The 19154-nt window shown below is 44.8% G+C and overlaps 1 protein-coding gene across 5 annotated transcripts in view; it reads left to right on the top strand.

Moving 5' to 3' along the window:
- Nucleotides 1–19154, top strand: part of LNX1 (ligand of numb-protein X 1) — a 77598-nt gene that overhangs the window by 2398 nt on the left and 56046 nt on the right. For 2 of the 5 annotated variants that reach the window (XM_068680323.1, XM_068680326.1), the window contains exon 2: nucleotides 11882–12362. In XM_068680323.1, coding sequence (XP_068536424.1) covers nucleotides 11977–12362 — 386 coding nt within the window. In that variant the 5' untranslated portion in view covers nucleotides 11882–11976. Of the gene's footprint in view, nucleotides 1–7791; nucleotides 7933–8021; nucleotides 8525–11881; nucleotides 12363–15057; nucleotides 15500–19154 lie in introns of those variants that run through there. The other 3 variants (XM_068680324.1, XM_068680325.1, XM_068680327.1) reach the window with 3 other exon arrangements.

The following is a 19154-nucleotide window of genomic DNA, read 5'->3' as shown; positions in this document are numbered from 1 at the left end:
GGAGTTCCCTCTCTGGTTAAAATGGCCAGATGCTGGTATCATGCAAGACTGCCTGGCTGTGCACTTGTCTGAGATGCATGTCCACCTCTTCCACTGAAATTTTTGCTGCTAGAAGCTGGGATGTGTGAAGGTGCAGCTGATTTTCCCCAGGCTTTCCCCAAAGGTTCAAGCCGACTCTTTAAAAAACGTCATTACAGGAATCATATGACTCGAGGGAGCTGAACGTGGAAGCAGAAACTTTCACCTTTGGTAAAGTTCAGGGAACAGTTAGTAGGCAGCTCCGGTCAGGTGCAACTGCCTCTGACTGCATGCTATCGCTGTCCCTCTGAATAAACATCAATTAGCCCTTGACAGGGAAATCAATGAGCTACATGCCCTGAAACTTCCTAGCTGCCTAGCAGCCCCTGGCAGCACTCTCCTTGGCCCTTGGGTTTTACTTTAACATACCTTCAACATTCCTCTTGAAACAGTCTTAATAAAATGGTATTTTGCATGTGCCAGCAATTTCTTACTAAGGGATGGCAGCTTATTTTCTGCCTGGATGGATACATCTTTTCAGAAAGTGGCTTTTCAGAATGCAGATAAATTTTGATCTGATTTTGGATATCATTCTCATTCACTTTTTGCTTTCCTTTCCTACAATACATGGTATAGGTACCATTGAGACACTGATTTTAAAAAATGTGGGTGATGTTGCTGTTTTATTCGCTGTTCTCCTTCAGAGATGGTTTCTGCTTCTAGCTCTTGGTGCTATCTATCAAGCAGTTCCAGTTGACACAGGATTTCGCAAGCAGAGCTGAGTGCTGGAAAGCAACTTGTAGCATAGATTTGGCTTTTCATAGCTTCAGTCTGAGGAATCAGCTAATCACACTACTGCTATTTAGGAAATAACATAGTTTACATCCAGGCAAAAAAAAAAAAAAAAAAAAAAAAAAAAAGGGTCTGAGGCACTGAAATAGCTATGACTTGTAGAAGGAATTTGAAATAATAACCAAAACCAAAAATCACCCTTGCCTGCGTGCATGCAGCAGATCACATCCGAGTGTGTGGTGTGGCATGCACCGGCAGGAAGCAGGACACTCTGAGCATGTAATTCCTAATTGGGTTCTCATCAGGGCAGTAATCAGCACACAAACAGTCTCCACACCCACCAGACTGGTTCTGGAAGCAGATCTTAATTCAGCTGCAGACTTAGCTATCTTCCCCCGGCTGGTGTCACTCTCGTGTCCTGGCTGACAAAACCTTCACAAGGCTCTTCATTTTAGGGAGAATGTTACAACGCCATCAGCAGCACACGCACGTTAATTAGCAGTGGACTTTACAGTGGAGTTCCCACGAAGCCCAATTAAAGCAGTGATGAATCAAGCCCAGTGAGTAGTGCTGTGCTCAGGGGTGTTGTTTCCCATGCACTGAGCAGAGGAGGCAGAACCAGGCTCTGGAGGATGTGTGTTGGTAGCTGAGAGCCCAGTCACTTGCAATAAACAGAATTTATTTGCTGAGACATGTGTTGGAAAAGGATCTTAGTCATTATCCTCCTTCATGCCAAAAATTGCCCTGGAAGAGCAACTATTTCACAACCCTAGCTGGAGGGCTGCTCCCCCTGCCCAGATACCTCGTGTTTCCTCAGTCCTTCCCATGTGGGAGCCAGTTATATGGCTCAGTGCACAGCTTGCTCCCAAAGGGGTAGCAGCCTCCATCTGCATGGACACTGTCAGCACCACTTAATAAAAGAGATAAATGACTGAAAGACAATAAGTTATTTGTTCAAGACCCAAAAAGTAACCAGCGTTAGGACCAGAGAACAGGTAGACTTCAGTAGCTGGGCTGCTGGGCTCAGCCTCTTCATCATGCAATACATTTACCCATTTCAAGCAGTGCATTACTCTTAAATGCAAAATTCAGCACTCTGCATTGCAGCAATTGAAACCTCATCTGAACTTCTTCCCCCTGAAACTTCTGTTTCCAGCTGCATATTTTGAGTCTGCCCATTATTTAGGGGCTATCTCTGGGCTGTGTCACTTTCCTGAGCTGTTGACATCCACTTGTTGACTACCCTATCTGGATAGTCAACAGGTTTTTAGTTTTTTTGTTTGTTTGTTTGTTTTTGGTGGATTCAAGTGGTGGAAGGATTAAAAAAAATAATAAGATAGAGATATAATTTAAGTTACAGACATTTACACACTTACAGGCTTGTATCTTAAATTATAGATATAAGTACTATAGTTAGAGGCAATGTAAGTAGAACTACAACACAGAAGATTAAATCCTTACAGGTGCCTGCCCATAAAGTAGAAGATGGAGTCCAATGACAAATCTGAGGTTTTCCCCTTAGATCACGTCTAAGAGCATCCCTGTGGCCACATCACCACACAGACACTTGTGCCAGAGGCTGGGCATCACCTCGGGAGCCCAGCCCTTCGACCTGGGAGCAGCCAGTTGCCCCTTCCCTGCTCACCCAGCCATGCTGTGGCCTGATCCTAAAAAAAGGTTCCCACAGGGTGTTGTGAGAACTCATTAAGTAGTTTGTAAAGCATTAAGGGACTCCTGGATCAGAGGAGCAGCTCTAAAGGCACAAGGTAATTAAAGTAGTGCTTGCTTTATTATACGTTATTAGCAGGGTTATCCATCATCTGTTTGGCACTTTGTAGTTATTAAATGTTATCTCATGGTCACATGTTAGAAAATGCTGCTTAGTCTGAAGGTGGCAGGCACTGTGGCTGTGGGAGGAAGGGCTGGGTGTCCTCAGCTGGGGATGCCCTCCCTTGCAAACTTGCCAGATGATTTGGAGGTGGCGCTGCCTTTTGGAGGCATTTTTGCTCCATGGTTGCCATAAGGTGGAAACTTGGGCTCCTGAATTATTTATCTGCACAAACCTGAGCACTTTCTACATGCCTGAACTGCTGAGAGTGGTTCAAATAGTAGATACAATGGCAGAAAGTGTCCCTGCATACTACAGGGAGCATACAGAGCCCCACAGGACAGTGGCCTGGATTTATTCCACCCCATTTCAGGCATAACTTAGGAGTCACCCTCTCCGGCACACATGGACATGTTCATCCCAGTTATCATCCTCCCTTAAGTGTGCTTGAAGTTGATTAGCATCAATATAGGTAAATATCCCCTTTCCCATTGCTCTCCCCAACGAGCCCATCTGCCTGCCTCACCTCCCCCTGCAGCCCCGTTGTGCAGCAGGGTTGTGCCCCACCATGCCAGGAGAGGAATGAGAGGAGAGGATAAATTCATTGTAAAGCTGTATTAAGTTAAGACTTTCACTTTTCCATGCATTTTACTGTGTAATAAGTTTGTGTTGGCTGAGTTATTCTCATATCACAAAGTCATGAGTGAATTGGGCAGGTCATTCTTCATTGTTACTGACAGAAATAATCATACAGCAAAAACGCAATAGATGTTGTGCCACAAAAGATATAAAAAGTACTTTAAAGCCTTTTAGAAGGTGTTGTGTTTGCCTTTATTTATTTATCTATTTTATAACTGCTCTTCATCCCACAGATGGGGAAGTCAATGAGATTGCTTACCTGCTGTCTAAACACTCATCATTTTCAAAGCATGGGAAACAAAACACTTTAACCAGGACAAGCAGGTCTTCTCTGAGACTAAATGGGCACCGCTGAGACTAAATGGGCGCAACCTGGGTGCCAGCATCCAGCCATGCCTTCCACCCACCCCAAGTACAATCAATTGGTACAATTGGTCTTGGGAATGTAGAAAAAGTACATTAGCTGATTAGAAAGCTATATAAAAAAGGCATGCCTAGGAAGAAAGCTTTTTGTTTAGGTAGATACCTCTATTGGAAGTATGGGCCTTCAGAGTGCCTGGGCTGTTACATGTGGTAAGGCATGGAAGGTCAAATAGGGGAAGGGAGAAAGAATGAGGTTTGGGGATTGCATATCAGGGGTTCTGTGGGCAGATGAATTAGTGACCACTGTTCCCCTGTGGCTTCGTCTAATATGGTGTAACTCCAGCATTAGTTTTTCTTGAGGGCTGGACATGTATAGTTCCCTCATCCTTCTTGTCATACTCTGGTATCCCATATGATTTGGGTTTGTTCTACAGCCTTTGTTTTTGTGGGAACATTCCTTCTTTTCTCTGTCCTACCCAGACAACTATTCTCATGGCAATGGTGATAATTTAATGTGTGGGGAGGCTTCTGCCATTCTGTCAGATTTGGCTGAAGCTGAAAAATAGATCCAAAAGATATTGGGGAGCAAAAGAGCAAGATTGAACAAGGAGACTCACGGAGAGAGAGAGAGACAGAACAAGTGCAGAACTGCCCTATTTCTTTAGGAAACATGATAGTAGCAGTGTAATTGCCCATGAGATTAACAGCAGTTAACATCATGAAGTTAACACCTAATTCACACAGAAGGTGCAAAGATACAAAGGAAATGCATTTTATTCCAAGTTTTGCACTTTATTTTGTGGTTGCAAGGTTTTTTGTCTCACTGTCTTGATGTACCATGGGTCCATACACAACAGCAGCTGAGCTGTCTGGATTGAGGAGCACTTGGCTGGAGCACCCCATAGCTCAGGAGTGGTCTGCAGACCCACATTTCCTTCACCTGAAGCAGAGGAGGAGCATGGGCAGGTGGGTGTCCCCCATTGCAGGGACACATCTGGGGCAGAGACCAGGGATGAGCACCCTTGCACAGTTTGCATGGGTTGTTGTACCTACTGCTTGCTACCAGCACCTTCAAAGACAGCTGGGGCATGTGGTTATTTAGCCACACAGGTACAGTTTTATCATTAGGTCAAACAGCTGAAAGCAAGCTTGTGGTATTTGTGAGGCTATCTTGCCAAAGCCAGCTGGAGCAATCAGCCAAATCGGAGCGGTAATGCACCTTTTGTTACATAACTAGCAGTACAATTTTATAATTTGGGATGTGAAATGCCGATGGCATTTATTATGTCAATTAGGATGAGCACATGTTTAGGAAGCACTTTAGGAGTCAATCATAATTGCTTGCATAGTCTTGCTTTGACTTCCTTTGGGTAGGCAGAACGTGTGTGCCCAAGAGGCAGTTACCCACAGCCCGTCGGTTCTGCTACAGCTCCCCTTTGTACGCGGAGCCTGAGCTCGTAGCATAAAGAGTTGGTCCCAGCCTGGGTTTACCAAACTTCAAAACAAGCAAGGGACTGAAATTATTACTCCACCAACACACGACTACCTGAGACATGCTAACAACAAGTCTTCTCTGAAGTCCTACCAAGGTAAGCTCATTCATAGGACGCATTCCTTGTAGTTTGGGAAGGATAACTTGCTGACACACGCTGCCTTACTCAAACCTTCTTTTTACTCAAACCTTGTCCAGCTGTTCCTAATATTCTTAAATTACTTCTGGGCTGAAATTTTTTCATTTCAACATGCTGAGTAAAGTTTTGTATCCATGAAATTGCCAGAAAGAGCAGCTCAGGTCTGTGTGGGCGTGCGAGAGACAGACAGACAAAAAGGCAGAATATATGTCCGTACATTCCAAAGAGAAGTTTCAGATTCGTAATTCCACAACAACAACAAAAAACCTTTTTCCAACATTGGTTTATTCTGTAAATTCCAGCATGAGCCACAGAGAAAACTGTCTTTTCAAACAATCTGGTTCTGTTTTTTGAAGTTATTGTGCATGCAGGCACAGTATGACATTCCTGTTAGGTTTCACAGCTTGAGCTACAACTTAAAAAGTGGGGGTTATTCACCTACTGCACTTTGGATTTTTGTATTCAGTTTGAAATGTCTTTCATCGCTGAAAGCTTTGCAAAGTGCTTTGATGGTTATAATCTCTGAGAAGGACTTTTTGACTAATAATAACTTTGAAAAATCAACTCTGTAAGAGGAGAGGTTTTGGAGTTCCTGTTGGTTGTCTCGGAGACAGTCAATGCTAATGTGCCGAACAATTACAATTATTTTCCTCTAAGAACCAGCTGTAACAGTCTTTCCTATAATCTCAAATTCTTATCTGGTAAATCAGCACCAGATCTCTGACTCATCTCCAGCTACTGACTTTTTACCTGGAGGTATGCATCTCACCTCTGCCCATAACAAATCTCTGCTGGAGATGGTTTACTACTGATTACACATCAGGCAGAGAGAAAATGTTGTGACTTTTCCATAGGTAGAAGAGATTTAAAAACAAGGGAGAGAGGGGGGAAAAATAGAGAAGATAATAATACATGTATTATTACAGTAATTTTGCTAAGAATAAAGTTTGAAATCCAGGCAGGCTGATTCATCCCATTGGTTTTAAGTGCAGCTATGCCAATGATGGTGTAGATTGTTATATGAGATTCTCTATCCAGATCTTTGGAATGTGAGTTATTGTCTTTTGGTATGGAAAAAAGATGTATAATACATATTACTGAAGGATGGGCCACTGATTGATGTTTTCCACAAAGTTTGTCTAGTATTTTGAAACAAAAAGGCTGCCTGATGGCCTCCAAAATAAGTACTACCTTTCACAGTGAAGTCAGTGTAACCTATGAAACTCTTCAGTTGAGGATATGCAATTAGTGGCACAAAACACAGGAACTGGGAGGCCTGCTAGCAAGAAAGATGGTTTGATGAAAGATAATGAATGACAACAGCATTAAATTTTCTCTAACTAAAGGCAAATAGTTTTACATGAGCATCCAACCTGCTGCCTTGTTATAAATAAAATTATAAATAATTCCCTGAATGAGAAATAGGCGCAGTGATTTTCCAGCCTGGATTCTCATATGAGTAGCAAGGGCTAGGCTCTCTGGCATATTGCCGCAGCTAATCCTGCGTAACCTGGGAGCTCTGAACTTTTGCTGGAGGGCAAAGGAGGATCTCAGCTCCCTCCTGGCTCCGAGCCCCAGTGTGGGTGAGCCACTAGATGGGGACAAGCCCCACAGCTTCTGACCTGCCTGGGCTCAACCACTAACAGCTGGGCTGAGGCGTCATTAAGGAGTTAACTCTATTATGGGGAAAGATGCAATGTTATGGGGCAATTCATCATTAAGAAGCAAGAAGTCCATCTCAGGAATCTCACCAAAATGGGCTGAGTATTAAGAAAAGGAGGTGCTTGCATTTGTCATTTACAGTGTGCTCACAGCTAGCGTGGCAGAGGAAGGCCAGGTGAAAATATCTCTGAGAAATAATGTCAGGGACTGGTTTCCTTATCAGCCTGCAGAGCAGCCCCTCTGTCCATGCAGTGCTGTGGTGACAGCCTGTGACTCTCCTGTAGGAGGCAACACCCCGTGCTGGGGTAAGAACAGTAGGACAACTTTGTTATCATGGTCCAGCTCATCAGAGCATGGCAGCTGTCAGTAGTACCTCTGCCTCCTACAGCATGGTGCGAGGGAGACAGGGCATGAAAAGGAAACCTCTTTTAATCAGTGGATATAGTATTTGTGCATGTGCAGACAGTAAAAAAATAGAGCAGGAGCATTGATAAGATGTGTTACTTGAGTACAAACCCATATTAAAAGATAAAACACCCTAATATTTGGCGATCTTGCTGTGCCATTCAGATCCCCTTCCGACACTGGCCACCCTTTCCCTTGGCTCAGGGGATTTTGCTAACCCCAAGCCATGTTGCTTGAGCTACTGGAGCTAAACCCTCTACCTGTTCTGCATCTCACCTCTGTTTTGTAGTGATGCCTGCTCACTGCCTCATCTTCCACCATTCCAGATAGGAGCCAGTTGCTGCCCTTGCAGGCTCTGTGTTAGTGTTTCTCTGGCTCTTAGGTGCCTGTTTATCCCTCCCTGTGCTAGCTGCTTCCTCACTGCCTTTCATCATTCCGTTCTTTCTCTTTCAGCCCTGCTTACTCATCTTGCAGAAGCTTCTTCCTCCTTGCACTGTGCTCCTTCCCCATGCAGCTGGGTTAATGTTTGACAGTGCGGCTGGTGGAGCTGGCGCAGCTCGGGTGCCTGCCTCTCGCTGCCCTGGTGCTCTGAGGGTAAGTTCAGATTTAAGCTTTAGTTTGCTTACCTGAATCATGGGAATGGGACGACTTTGGGCTTGTCTGCACAAGGGGATGAAAGGCGTTCTCTGTGCTCACTCTCTGCATTTACTGCCCATGCTTTTTGTCTGTGTTTCTTTTGCTGTTCTCTTAAACACCTCTTGTGGCTGTAAATTCCTGAGTGCTGAAGACCCATAAGGACCTGTAAGATGCAAACTCTTTCAACCTGGCACAGTGTGTTGGATAAGTTTTTAAAAGGTGTGTGACCATGATATTGGCTTTCACTGTGGTCATGGGGAGTTGCCCTGATGGGAAGAAAACTGGGACTTGAGTCGTTGAAAACTTCTGTCACGGCAGTGAAGCAATAAATGCTCGTATTGTCTTCTTGGGCACGGCACCAACACCTCTAAAAGCTCCTGCTGCCTATCAGTCTCTGCACACATTTCTCTGTCTGTAAGCTGAGGTGATGTCCTCGCCCTGCTGAGTCTGCCTGTGGTGTCGACACTGACACACTGACACCCCCTCACCCCCACCTTTCCCTTCTTATCCTTCCCCAAGCATGGACCTTGAAGAAGACACTTCCAATCAGGTAATAATTGTGTTTTGGTGGTTTTTTTTCCCACTTAGCTATGGTGCATCATCCACCCGTATGGGGTTCCTTTCTCAATGCGTGTTGCTTTATTCATAGTTAATGGAAGATCAGCAGATCAACTTTAAATCCTCTTTTCCTTCTCTTCTGCATAGCTCAATAAGAAACATTAGCACAGCTAAACACCAAGGCTTTAAGCTTCCTAAAAGGACATGAAATTAATTATGTAGCTTTGTTATGACAATGCATAAATGTTTTAAACACGAGTGACTGCAATATATTGCAAGCAACTTCTGCCTCTGGCCAAATTTGTGTAACACCTCCATTCAACACCCTCTGTGCCAACTCTTTTGGTGGTATAGTTGCCTCCCAAAGGCTGACAGTGATCATTTCATTGCTTGTGTACAGTACTTTGAGAAGGTTCTTCATGGGTGAACACTGACCAGATTAGCCAGAAGAGGCTGATAGATTTTTCCTTTTGAATTGAAGGGAACTTATGTTATTATGCAGTCTAAAATTTCTAAATTGCACAGGCCGTAGGACTTGAATTAAGTCCTCCTAATAGTTCAACGGCTGTTATTAATTAACATGGATGTTTTTGTTTCTCTGTGCTGCAGCAAGTATTTGTAATTTATGTAGAGCTCATAAAATTCAGGTACAGTTCCCAACACCTGCGCTTTCTCATTAATGACACATTATTAGCATGTCAGGTCCATAAAGAGTATCTGTAAGGCGGCCAGGAGAGTCTGGAAACTTTGAAGGACATAACATCATTTGAAGGGCTCATGCAGCTTTCTCCTTGTCCCTGTTGCTTTGACAGTCACAGTAACTTTCTTTAACACTGTAATGCAGCAGATGATCAGCATCTCTGGAGCCTCTGCTTGTGAATCCTCTTTAAAGGGCCTGTACATGGGGTCTCTCCTTGTTGCCCCAGGTGTGATACACATTGTTTGGTCAATACTTGAAACCAATGCACAGACACCTCTCTTGACTTGCTGCTGATGCTGTGTGTAAAGCTGTGTGTTGAGGTGAGCCATCAGTCATGTTTCATCCCTGCCTGTGCCTGCGTTCTTCCTCCACACCCCACATGTCTGGTGAAACACTGTCAGGTCTCCACAGACATGTTTTAAATACTCAGAGAAGCAAGTAATAAATGCAGTCTTAAAGAGACAAGAAATCAGGGGCCTGTCATCCTTCTGAACCTGGGACCTTCCAGCTAGGATGCTCAGGCCACGAGGCTGTGTCTTTGCTGCTGCTTTTCCAGAGTGAGCACACAAGGCCTGTTGTGCGGTATAGCCTACATATGGTTTGAATTTTGTGCTCTGTTAGAAGAAATATTCCACCTTGCTGCATGCCGGCAATGCCATGGATATTTCAGGGATATCTCTGTTGCTCAAGATGGCTAGATGTGAAGTGGCAGTGACCAGAGCCCCTGCTTTAACTGGGGTAGCAACCCCCTGCCGAATTTCCCTGCCATTTTAACTACAGCATTGTTAGGAAGAGGCTGGATTCCACGGCTGCTGAAGCCCATGCTGACCTTCTCCTGTTTGTGTGTGGCAGCAGAGCCAGGTGTGCCTTCTGAAAGTAAGAAGAATGAAGTTCATAAGGCAGTGCTATTTTCATCATGTTCTATTGATTTTTACTTAATTTTACTGCTGCTCTCGAAACCACAGTCCCACAAACTGCATATTGCCATTCTCGCAAGTGGTGAGAGGTTGTGACTTTTTTTCTCAAACAACTCTTTGTGTCTTCTCTCTTATTGGAGCTTGTCAGTATTTTATCTACAACAATATCTTTTGTCTTTTTCTTGATTCATTTTGCCGTGTGTCACCTTAATAGAGACAACTAATATTGTTTTTAATTCCTATATTAAGACAGCAGGTATATTTGTTTTCTGCACTACATAAAGATAGTATTTTCTTCACAAAGTTCTCTACATAAAGTTCTGATGAGTATTTTTACAAAGGGGAGCATTTGCTACAGTATAGAGTATTTTAAATATTTGCAGGAATTCAAGTATGTGATGATTTTAATTCAAATGAAGCTACTGCTAAGCAGGAGACAGAGTGTATGCAGACCGTAGTCTTGCAAGCAAAAAAATGCTATTATACAGCCACTTAGCATAATAGCTATATAAGAATAGGATCTAGCAAAGCACTGAAGTGAATGTTTGACATTCAAGCATCTGGATAGAGTTAGTGGGGCTATCATTTTACCTATATGTCAGAAAAACCCTGCCATGTTGATGTTTAATTTCTCAGGTTTAGAGCCCACAAGCTTTACATAAAAATAAGGTTTGTTTTTATTTTAAATGAAAATGTGCTCTGTCATAGTCAGATTTTTTTTATATTCTTTCCCTCATTTGCCCTCAAACGTGAGTGTCTGAGGCTGACAAATTGTCTCAGCAAATTAAGTCAAGCTGGAAGCAAGGGTACAGCGCTATGTTAGGGCAGAAAATAAGATTTACATTTTCAAGCAAGAGTAGTAATTAGGCCATTGCATATTTTATGTCTTCATGTTTATTTTCAAAGAGATAGATCAAAATAAGCATAGACGTAATGAGACGTAAGTAAGTGCTTCAACGAGCAGTCAGGGTTCATCAAGTAGAAGCTACAAATTACTGCTCGGTTTTGCTGCCACCCACAGTGTTTACATCTTTGAAATACCAGCAGGCAGGTGCCCTGGCCAGAGCTTGCTCGTTGGCTCTGTAGTAAGAGAAATAGTACAAATTTAGAGCTGTAACGCAAATTATTAAGGGAACAGGCTTAGTTTTTGTTCAGTGGTTTTGAAGATCAGGCAAATCCATCACTGCTGTATAAGAGGATGGTTTGGAGGGTCCCAGGCTCTAAATCTGTATCCTGTGTCTGTGTGCATGATGTCTGAGTGCCCATGTGGGCTAGGCCAAGGTGCTGCTTTCCCCCTCTGCCCCAAGCAGGTGGCTTGGGCAGTAATCATTATTCCTACCTTTGTTTCTGCACAATGTTGTAATGTTTGCCTCTGCATGATGTTGTTTTTCCAGCAGAAGTAACGTGACCACTATAAAAAGTCATAGGATGGGAACTGCAGTTAAGTGCTAATTTAAGGTTTTCAAACCTTACATGCTAGTAGTATTCTCCCTGTTCTGATGTCTTTCTTTACAGTGAGAGTAGTTTTGTCAGTTGAGCTAGACCTAAAAGAAAAAAAATGGTCCCCAGAGTTCATAATCTAGTATTTTGCTCTTCTTTGCTTAGTCCTCCCATCCCAACGATGCAATCCTTCCCTAAAAATTCCCAGAGTACTTTATATCCAGGTACATACCATGAAATACTCTAAGGGAAAACAATCCAGAACATAATTGTTTGGCCTTCTTCCCCACAGATCTGATGGCACGCAGGCCTTGCTGCTGCTCGCACGAATAGAAACCAGGTTGGGTGCTTTCGTCTGCCCTCTTCTGAATTGTACCAGTTCCGAGTATGAGCCAGAAAGAAGAAGAAATGGAGGAGAGCTCCCCACCACTCTGTGCCACCTGTGGCCAGGCACATTTACCGGAGGAAAACCACTTGTACAGCTACACGGAAGAAGTCGATGATGATCTGATCTGCCACATCTGCCTGCAACCTTTGCTTCAGCCGATAGACACGCTCTGCGGTCACACCTTCTGCACGGCCTGCCTTACGAACTTCCTCCTGGAAAAGGATTTCTGCCCCATGGACCGCCAGCTCGTGGTTCTCCAGAGCTGCAGGAAGTCCAGCATCCTGGTGAATAACCTCCTGGACAAGCTAATGGTTAGCTGCCCTTTCACAGAATACTGCTCAGAGATTGTGCAGCGTGGTCACCTCGAACAGCATTTCCAAACCCAGTAAGTTTTGGCTGAGAGGCGGTGCTTTTTTAATTGCTCTGTCTTTTACTTAAGGAGAGGGAAAAGTATCTGCAAGTAATGCTAATTAAAATGGATTATTAATGTAAAGGAAGATTTATCAATTTCAGTCCCCTTGAGTACCTATGCTATTACGAGTTTAGAGATGAATTTCTATTTGACTATATCTTACTCTTTTTGTTAGAACCAAATCCACTCCAGGTACTCCATGCTCTTGTTAGCAGTTCTCAGTGGATACCTTGTGGTTAGCTGCATAATGGAAGCATGTATTTAGTCATCCGAAGAGATCCGCGAGTTTGGGGAAGCTGAGCTACCATGAATATTTTAGTGGTACATTACGGCTTTTGTAATTGCCCTTTCTTCAATCCGTTTTTGAATCGCAAATGACCTACATGTGAAGTAGAGCAGAAAATATTCCGGTCTTTGGAGCCGCGGGCTCCTTCCTTCCAGGTGAGCACCGGCCCCGTGCAGGCACCAGGGGCCTTGCACAGACCCAGCCTCCCCAGCAGGGCATGGGGGAGCAACGTGGCCTGCCTCCACATCCATGCTCACCTCCCCAATGGCCAGAACACCCTCGCTGAAGGAGAAACATCCCCAGGGAGCAGCTTGGTTCCTTTGAAGGGGGAGAACTGATGGTGAATGATGCATTGTTTGACAGGGAAAAGCACATGTATTGCGTCTTCAGCCTTCCTTTCAGCGGGCAGGAGTGACAAGGTACCTCCAGGGCTGTGATTTCCGACTGCTTTTGTGTAGTAAAGACAACAGCATCTTGAATCCAAGGCGAGCTGGGGTGTTAAGACATGCCCTTTTCCGTGGCCTTTATCTGTTGTTTGGTGAAATGACTTCTCCTGTGCTTTGCAGGTGCAACTCACGCTCCTAGGTGAGGAATTTATTCAACATATTCACTGCTTGTGTCATGGTTTAAAAAGTCAATCATTTTTCACCACTAAAACTCAGAAAAAGGAAGAAAAAAAAAAGGTGGTGGCAGCTGTGCTCTGCAGGATTAGCTTTCTGCTTCTGGAAGAAGAAATTAGCAAAGTTTCCTGTGATTTTCTGCATTTGTTCAGTAATTCCCCGACATGCTGCAAATACAAATTTCAAAAGCGATGCAGGTAAAGGGACTGACAGTCTGCTGTGAGCTGCTGTCACAGAGATTATGTTGCTATACAGATTGCAGAGATAAAATCTTCAGCCCCTAGTGCAAATACCCTTCCATTGTGATATATATAGCTGACTTTATTGGGTTTTAGATCCTAGTTTTTGACTTCACTTTTTCTTGAGATGACAGATCCATGGCCATAAAATTAATTAAGCCTGAGCCCCACCAGGGACAAGTTTAGTAACACATCTCCACAGCCTCTTTCTGCATCTCCTCCCCTGTGCCAGGCTCTCCCTACTACCTTCCAGCCTTGAAAACCCAGAGCAGAACTGTGGCCATTAAATCCTAAAGCCTCAAGGTAGTGCAGGACAAGGTGGTGCTACACAGCTTCTTCTGTGCCACCCATGACCACATTTTCCATATTCAGGATGGTTTGGAGGGCTGAGTTACCTTAAGGCTAGAGGGCAGGGGCATATAAATAACAGGGTACCTTTGCTGCTTAGAGTTTCACTAAAAACCACAAGTTTTTATGGTTTAAGCCAATTGAAGGTTCCCCAGGGCCATGCCCTCACTGGCATTCCCACCTAAAAGAATTAGGAGGGACGCATAAAGGAGATTTTTGAAGCCTTATGTTTGCAGAAACTGTGCAGTATGGTTACTTTTAAATGCAGCTTTGTTAATAATCACCAGAGATACGTTATTATTCTGCACAATTCAGTTCACAGATCAGCAGAGAAACATTTCTTGCCACCCCACTCCCAACTCATGGCAGTGCAGGAAAGGAGAAGGGCACTGTGCTCTTCAGGCACCAGCTGCAGCATGCCCAGGCACAGCGCAGGCTGAGTTGATGGGGTTCTTTTAACAGCGATGAATCAGTAAAGTGTCTGAATTCGCTGATTAGAAACAAATAAATAAATAAATAATATTACAGCAACAACAGCCTGGTGCCTTTGGATAGAACAGCTCAGATGCTGGCTGAAAATAAAAAATCTCAACTGAACATGATCTGTGTTCTCAGTGAAAAAATCAGACTCTGTTAGAGTCACCAGGGCAGTCGGCAGCCCTTGTGTTTCTTGCACAAATCAGTCTCAGATCAATCCTGGTTCTCAGAGAGAAAATGAAAGCTTGCCCTCTTCAGGGGTGGGGTCACTGATGGGATGAGGTGAGCTTGCTGGTTTTTATGCTTTGTAACTGAAGAGAGAACGTGAATTTTTTTAAATCTCCAGTTACCACAGAGTAGACCACTGAAAGCATCCTTATTGAAAATGTTTGCTCTTGCATCCTGAGAGAGAGAGAGAGAGGGAGAGAGGAGACATGCCCTTGGCTTCCTACATGATTTATGTTTGCACAGAACCATCTGACTGGATGTTGAGAATTCAGACCGCGATGCAAGCAGCCAGCAGTTGGCTGTGATGCTTTGTGGTGTTTTACTTTAAAAAGGTGTGGTCTTCTGCTGTAGCTCGCTTCCAAACTCCACGGGGGGCACGTTTCCCCCGTGTCAGACGGCTACACCCTTCCGTGATGCAGTTCAGCTCGTAACCCATCTGCTCGTGGGCAGTGATGTAAACGTACCAGCTGGCTCCGGAGAACCACTCTGAATCCTGCAGGAGGCAGGTCTCTTCCCCGAGCATCGCTCTGCTCTGCAGCATAAGTCACTGTCTCGCCAACCATGCTGTGCTGTCCCTAAACCCTCACATCTCCCCATCTGAGAGTCAGAACGAGTAATCCTCTTACAGGTCAATGATTTTGCAGCGTAGCCTCGTTTGTGGGATTTAAGCTCGATTCGTAACGTGCTCCCGTTGCGTTGAAATGGAAAGGCTCGCTTAGAAGGGGCTTGGCTGGCACGACAGCTTCGCGGTGCGTGTCCCACCAGCACAGAGCGAGTGGGAAGGAGGAAACCTAGCAGCAGTGCCAGCCCTGCACTGGGAATGAAGGCTCTCCTGTTACTGGTCCTACCTTGGCTAAGCCCTGCAAACTACATAGACAATGTGGGCAACCTGCACCTCCTGTACTCGGAGCTGTGAGTACACGCAGCCGCGCTGTCCTCGTGCTCTCTGTCTGTCTGTCTCATCTGAGCGGCCGGGAGGTTCTCACCCTTGTGGGGGTCTGTCTGTCTGTCTGTCTGTGCCTGGGCATATGTGTGAAGGAAATCTTACAGCATCTTGCCAATAGCCTGAAACAAGGCTGCGAAGCAGCTGCTTCACATCCCAAGGGCTAATAATAGTAATACGTCCCCCTTGCTTTCTGCTCCCAAAGAGCGTGGAAGCAGCTAGGGTGTACTGAGTGAAAGAGGGTTTTTTTCCTTATCGACATGCTCTGCTGTGCTGGCATCCAGGGGTTGTTGGGTTTGTGTTTTTTGTTTTTTTTTTTTTTTTTTTTTTTTCCCATTTCCGAATCTCTGTCTCTTCTGTACTTGCCAAGGATAGCTTTGCCTGGGCGTAGAGGAGGGCATGGTGCTGGGCACCCCTGGTAGAGCTCTCACGGTGTGTACACGCATAATGCTCTGTGTGTAAATCTGCATGCCTGTAGCAAAAACACTGAGAAGCCTTTCACCAGAAATAATTCATTGGAAACAGGAAAGAAATTTCCTCTATTTGTGCTTTTGCCCACAGCAGAATGTTATTTTCTCTAGAATGCAAGTTTAAATGTAGCACTGCATGCATATATCTTCGAAAAATATCTTTAAAAATTTCCCAAACCCCACAGCTGATCTTTCCCATCCATAAGACAAATATTCTGTGGTATCATCTCTAACTGACACTAGTTTAATCTATGCTTCAATGTTATTGTAATGGTTAATAGGGCCTTTGTGAATAGAAACAGATATTTGCTCCAGTATGTTTTAATCAATCATGTTTTGTTTGTGATTTAACAAATTATACATTCTGAGATCTTCCTTGAGATAATGAATGGAATGGCTAATTCTGCTCAAAAGTCAGCAATGACTGTGCTGTGTCTACAGTGGGAATGTTTCAGTAACAGTTGTGATTAGTATCAATGAGACTAATTTCCAAATGATTTGGTCTCTGCCATTACACAAAAAAAACAGGGCTTTGCAGAAATGAAAAGTCCCCTTCTGAAATGCTCGTGTGATATGCATGGCAGCTATTAATAATTTAGCCATTCTTAGACAACTGCTCAGGATTTCTGTATGCCATGGGTGCTTTCAAACATTTAATAAACCTGGTTTTGAGGGTTGCAGCTATGCCCTCGTTTTAATTAACTGGCATTTTGTTAAAGAATGTTAATTAAAAAATAAAATAAACCAGTGAAGCCAAGCAGGCTACAGGAGCAATCAAGCTCAAACAGAGCAGATGAACACATACAATGGAAACAATGGCATCTGGGACATCTAGTTTCCAGGAAAACAAACTGATGAGATTAATCAGAGCACAGGCGCACGCACAGCCTCCTCGCTTTTCTTGGGGAATTCAGGTTCACTGACTCTCCCAGGATAAAGAGCTGTGATGCACAGTAGCTATTCAGCTCTTATTTATTTAGCCTTCTAACCCACAGAGATGCTGTTCTCATGGATGTAGGCAGTCGGCCTTAATTGAGCGGGTGTGGGCTCAGGCTTGGACGTGCGTCTTTGGGTGTCAGCAATGGGAGGTGGCAGGTCCCCGACCGGTGCCAGCCCCGGGTGCTGCCCCATGCCCTGCTCACTGCCCCATTGCCACCCAAGGTGGCAGGCAGCAGGGTTCACTGGGGCTGGCATAGCCCAAAACCGCGCCACATGGTTTGAGCTCATTTCAGGCATCTCTCCTCCTCCACGTGGACTCTGGATGCTGCACAAGGCACTGATATACTGATCTGTGGGACAGACACAGGGTCCTCGCTAATAGCAGTGGCTGAAAGAGAAAGAGGGACATGGTTTTCAGTCCCATTTAATCAATGTATACAGATGTTAGGACCTACAGGTTGTTATGTTGGCTAATCAGGCACTTACATACAGGATATTTTCCATGCCAATTTTGTGAGACAGTGTGGGCACCATCATCCAGGACACAGGGACACAGCTTCACTGTCCCAGTCCTTTTAAAATGCCCCAAAGCCTGCAGAGGCAGCTCCATAAATCCCTCCCCACAGGCAACCAAAGAACTCCCACCATGTGTAGCTTATCTGATGGCTTTCCCCACTGCTCAAAGCCAGACCATAGCAAGCAGAAAGACTTTTTTTTCATTATCCCACTCTCTTTGGGTGCTGGCCAGTGCAAATACTGGCCTCGGTTGGGACTCATTATTTGGCTGGCGGGCAGCCACCAGAGATACCAGCCAGGGGAGGGGGCAGCAGGGCTGTGAGCGGCCTGGGAAGAGATTTGGAAAGGTGAGGGACATGGCTATCATCAGCAGCATCAGGGCAGGAGGCAGAACAAGGGTGATGGGTTAGCATCACCTTCCCTCTCACACAGCCTCTCTCTTTTACCCTGCTAAAACAGAGGCTAGGTTATTTGTGCTGAGCTGTGGGTGTTTGCTTTGGTTCGAGGGTATTTAGCTCCCTAACTGCAGAATGGGTGGTTTGGGAAATAGGGACTACAGCATAGCCCAAAGCCTGGCTGGAGATGAAGGCTCTGGAATTCATTTAAGAGAGAAAAAGGCCATTTGAGGAGAGTTGAATAGGAGAAATGAAGCTGGGGAAAGGCTGTGTCAGACCCTTGCACTTCAGCTGTGTGCCATGCAGGGGAAAGAGGTGTGTGTGTGTGTGTGTGTGTGTGTGTTGCAGTGACACTCGGTGGGACAGGTGTGGAGTGCTGATAACTGCAGGTATGCTCAGCAAGCAAATAATGTGTCTCCTGACACTGTTGCCCACACGAGAACCACTTCCCTGGCCATTGTCTGTTGTGCCTCCCTTGCCCCCAGCACAGATGCCCCTCTGGTCCTCACTCTGTACCAAGCTAGAAACAGCAGCCCTGGGCACTACCCATGGTCTACGCCTTCTCCTTTATGTCCCTGTAAAGGAGCCTCAACAGGTACACAGTCTTTTTCTTATCTATATAAATAAACTTGAGGGAAAGGAGGATGCGAGAGCAGGCAGTGAGTAACCTTGCCTTGTCCATCCGAGGACCTCTGCCACATGGACAGCATGGGGTGGTGTCCAACCTAATCCCCTTCAGCACGTGGCCCTACTGACCGAGTGGCCACCTGGGCAGCATGCTCAGCACAGGCCCTGTGCCAGGGAGCCCATGGCAGCTGTGCTTGCTGTTCTCCAAGGATTAAACAGCCCCTGGCCCGAGGCAGGGCTGCTAATACACTGGCTGGAGGCACCCCACTAATTTAAATCAAGACTTTTATTTTAAATCTGCTGCTAGAGCGAAAGACACAACCTAACCGCTACACCCACGTGCAAAAAAAAAAAAAAAAAAAAAAAAAAAATCCATCTTTTGTGTCTTACTGCTCTTGGGTTTTACATGAAGCAGTCAAAGGAATCCCACCAAATTAACAGGATCAAGTTTCCCCATATAACTTTTATATGATAACGGCTCTCCTACATTTCAAAACAGCACTTTGGCTGGAAGAGCCAGTAAAATTTAGCTTCTCTGTTCATTCAATTTAAGAAGAGGCACAAGTGCCAGCTGTCTTCTAGTGTCCTTGGGCATGTCTGGTTTTTGGTAAGCACGATGTAGCTCAAGCCATTAGCTGAAGGAGGAATTCCGTAGTGAAAAACAAGAGTGGAAAATT

Source organism: Anas acuta, chromosome 4, assembly GCF_963932015.1.
Source record: "Anas acuta chromosome 4, bAnaAcu1.1, whole genome shotgun sequence".
In the NCBI taxonomy this organism is placed as follows: domain Eukaryota; kingdom Metazoa; phylum Chordata; class Aves; order Anseriformes; family Anatidae; genus Anas; species Anas acuta.
The sequence above is the reverse complement of the archived record's forward strand: the minus strand, read 5'-3'. Positions and strand labels throughout refer to the sequence as shown.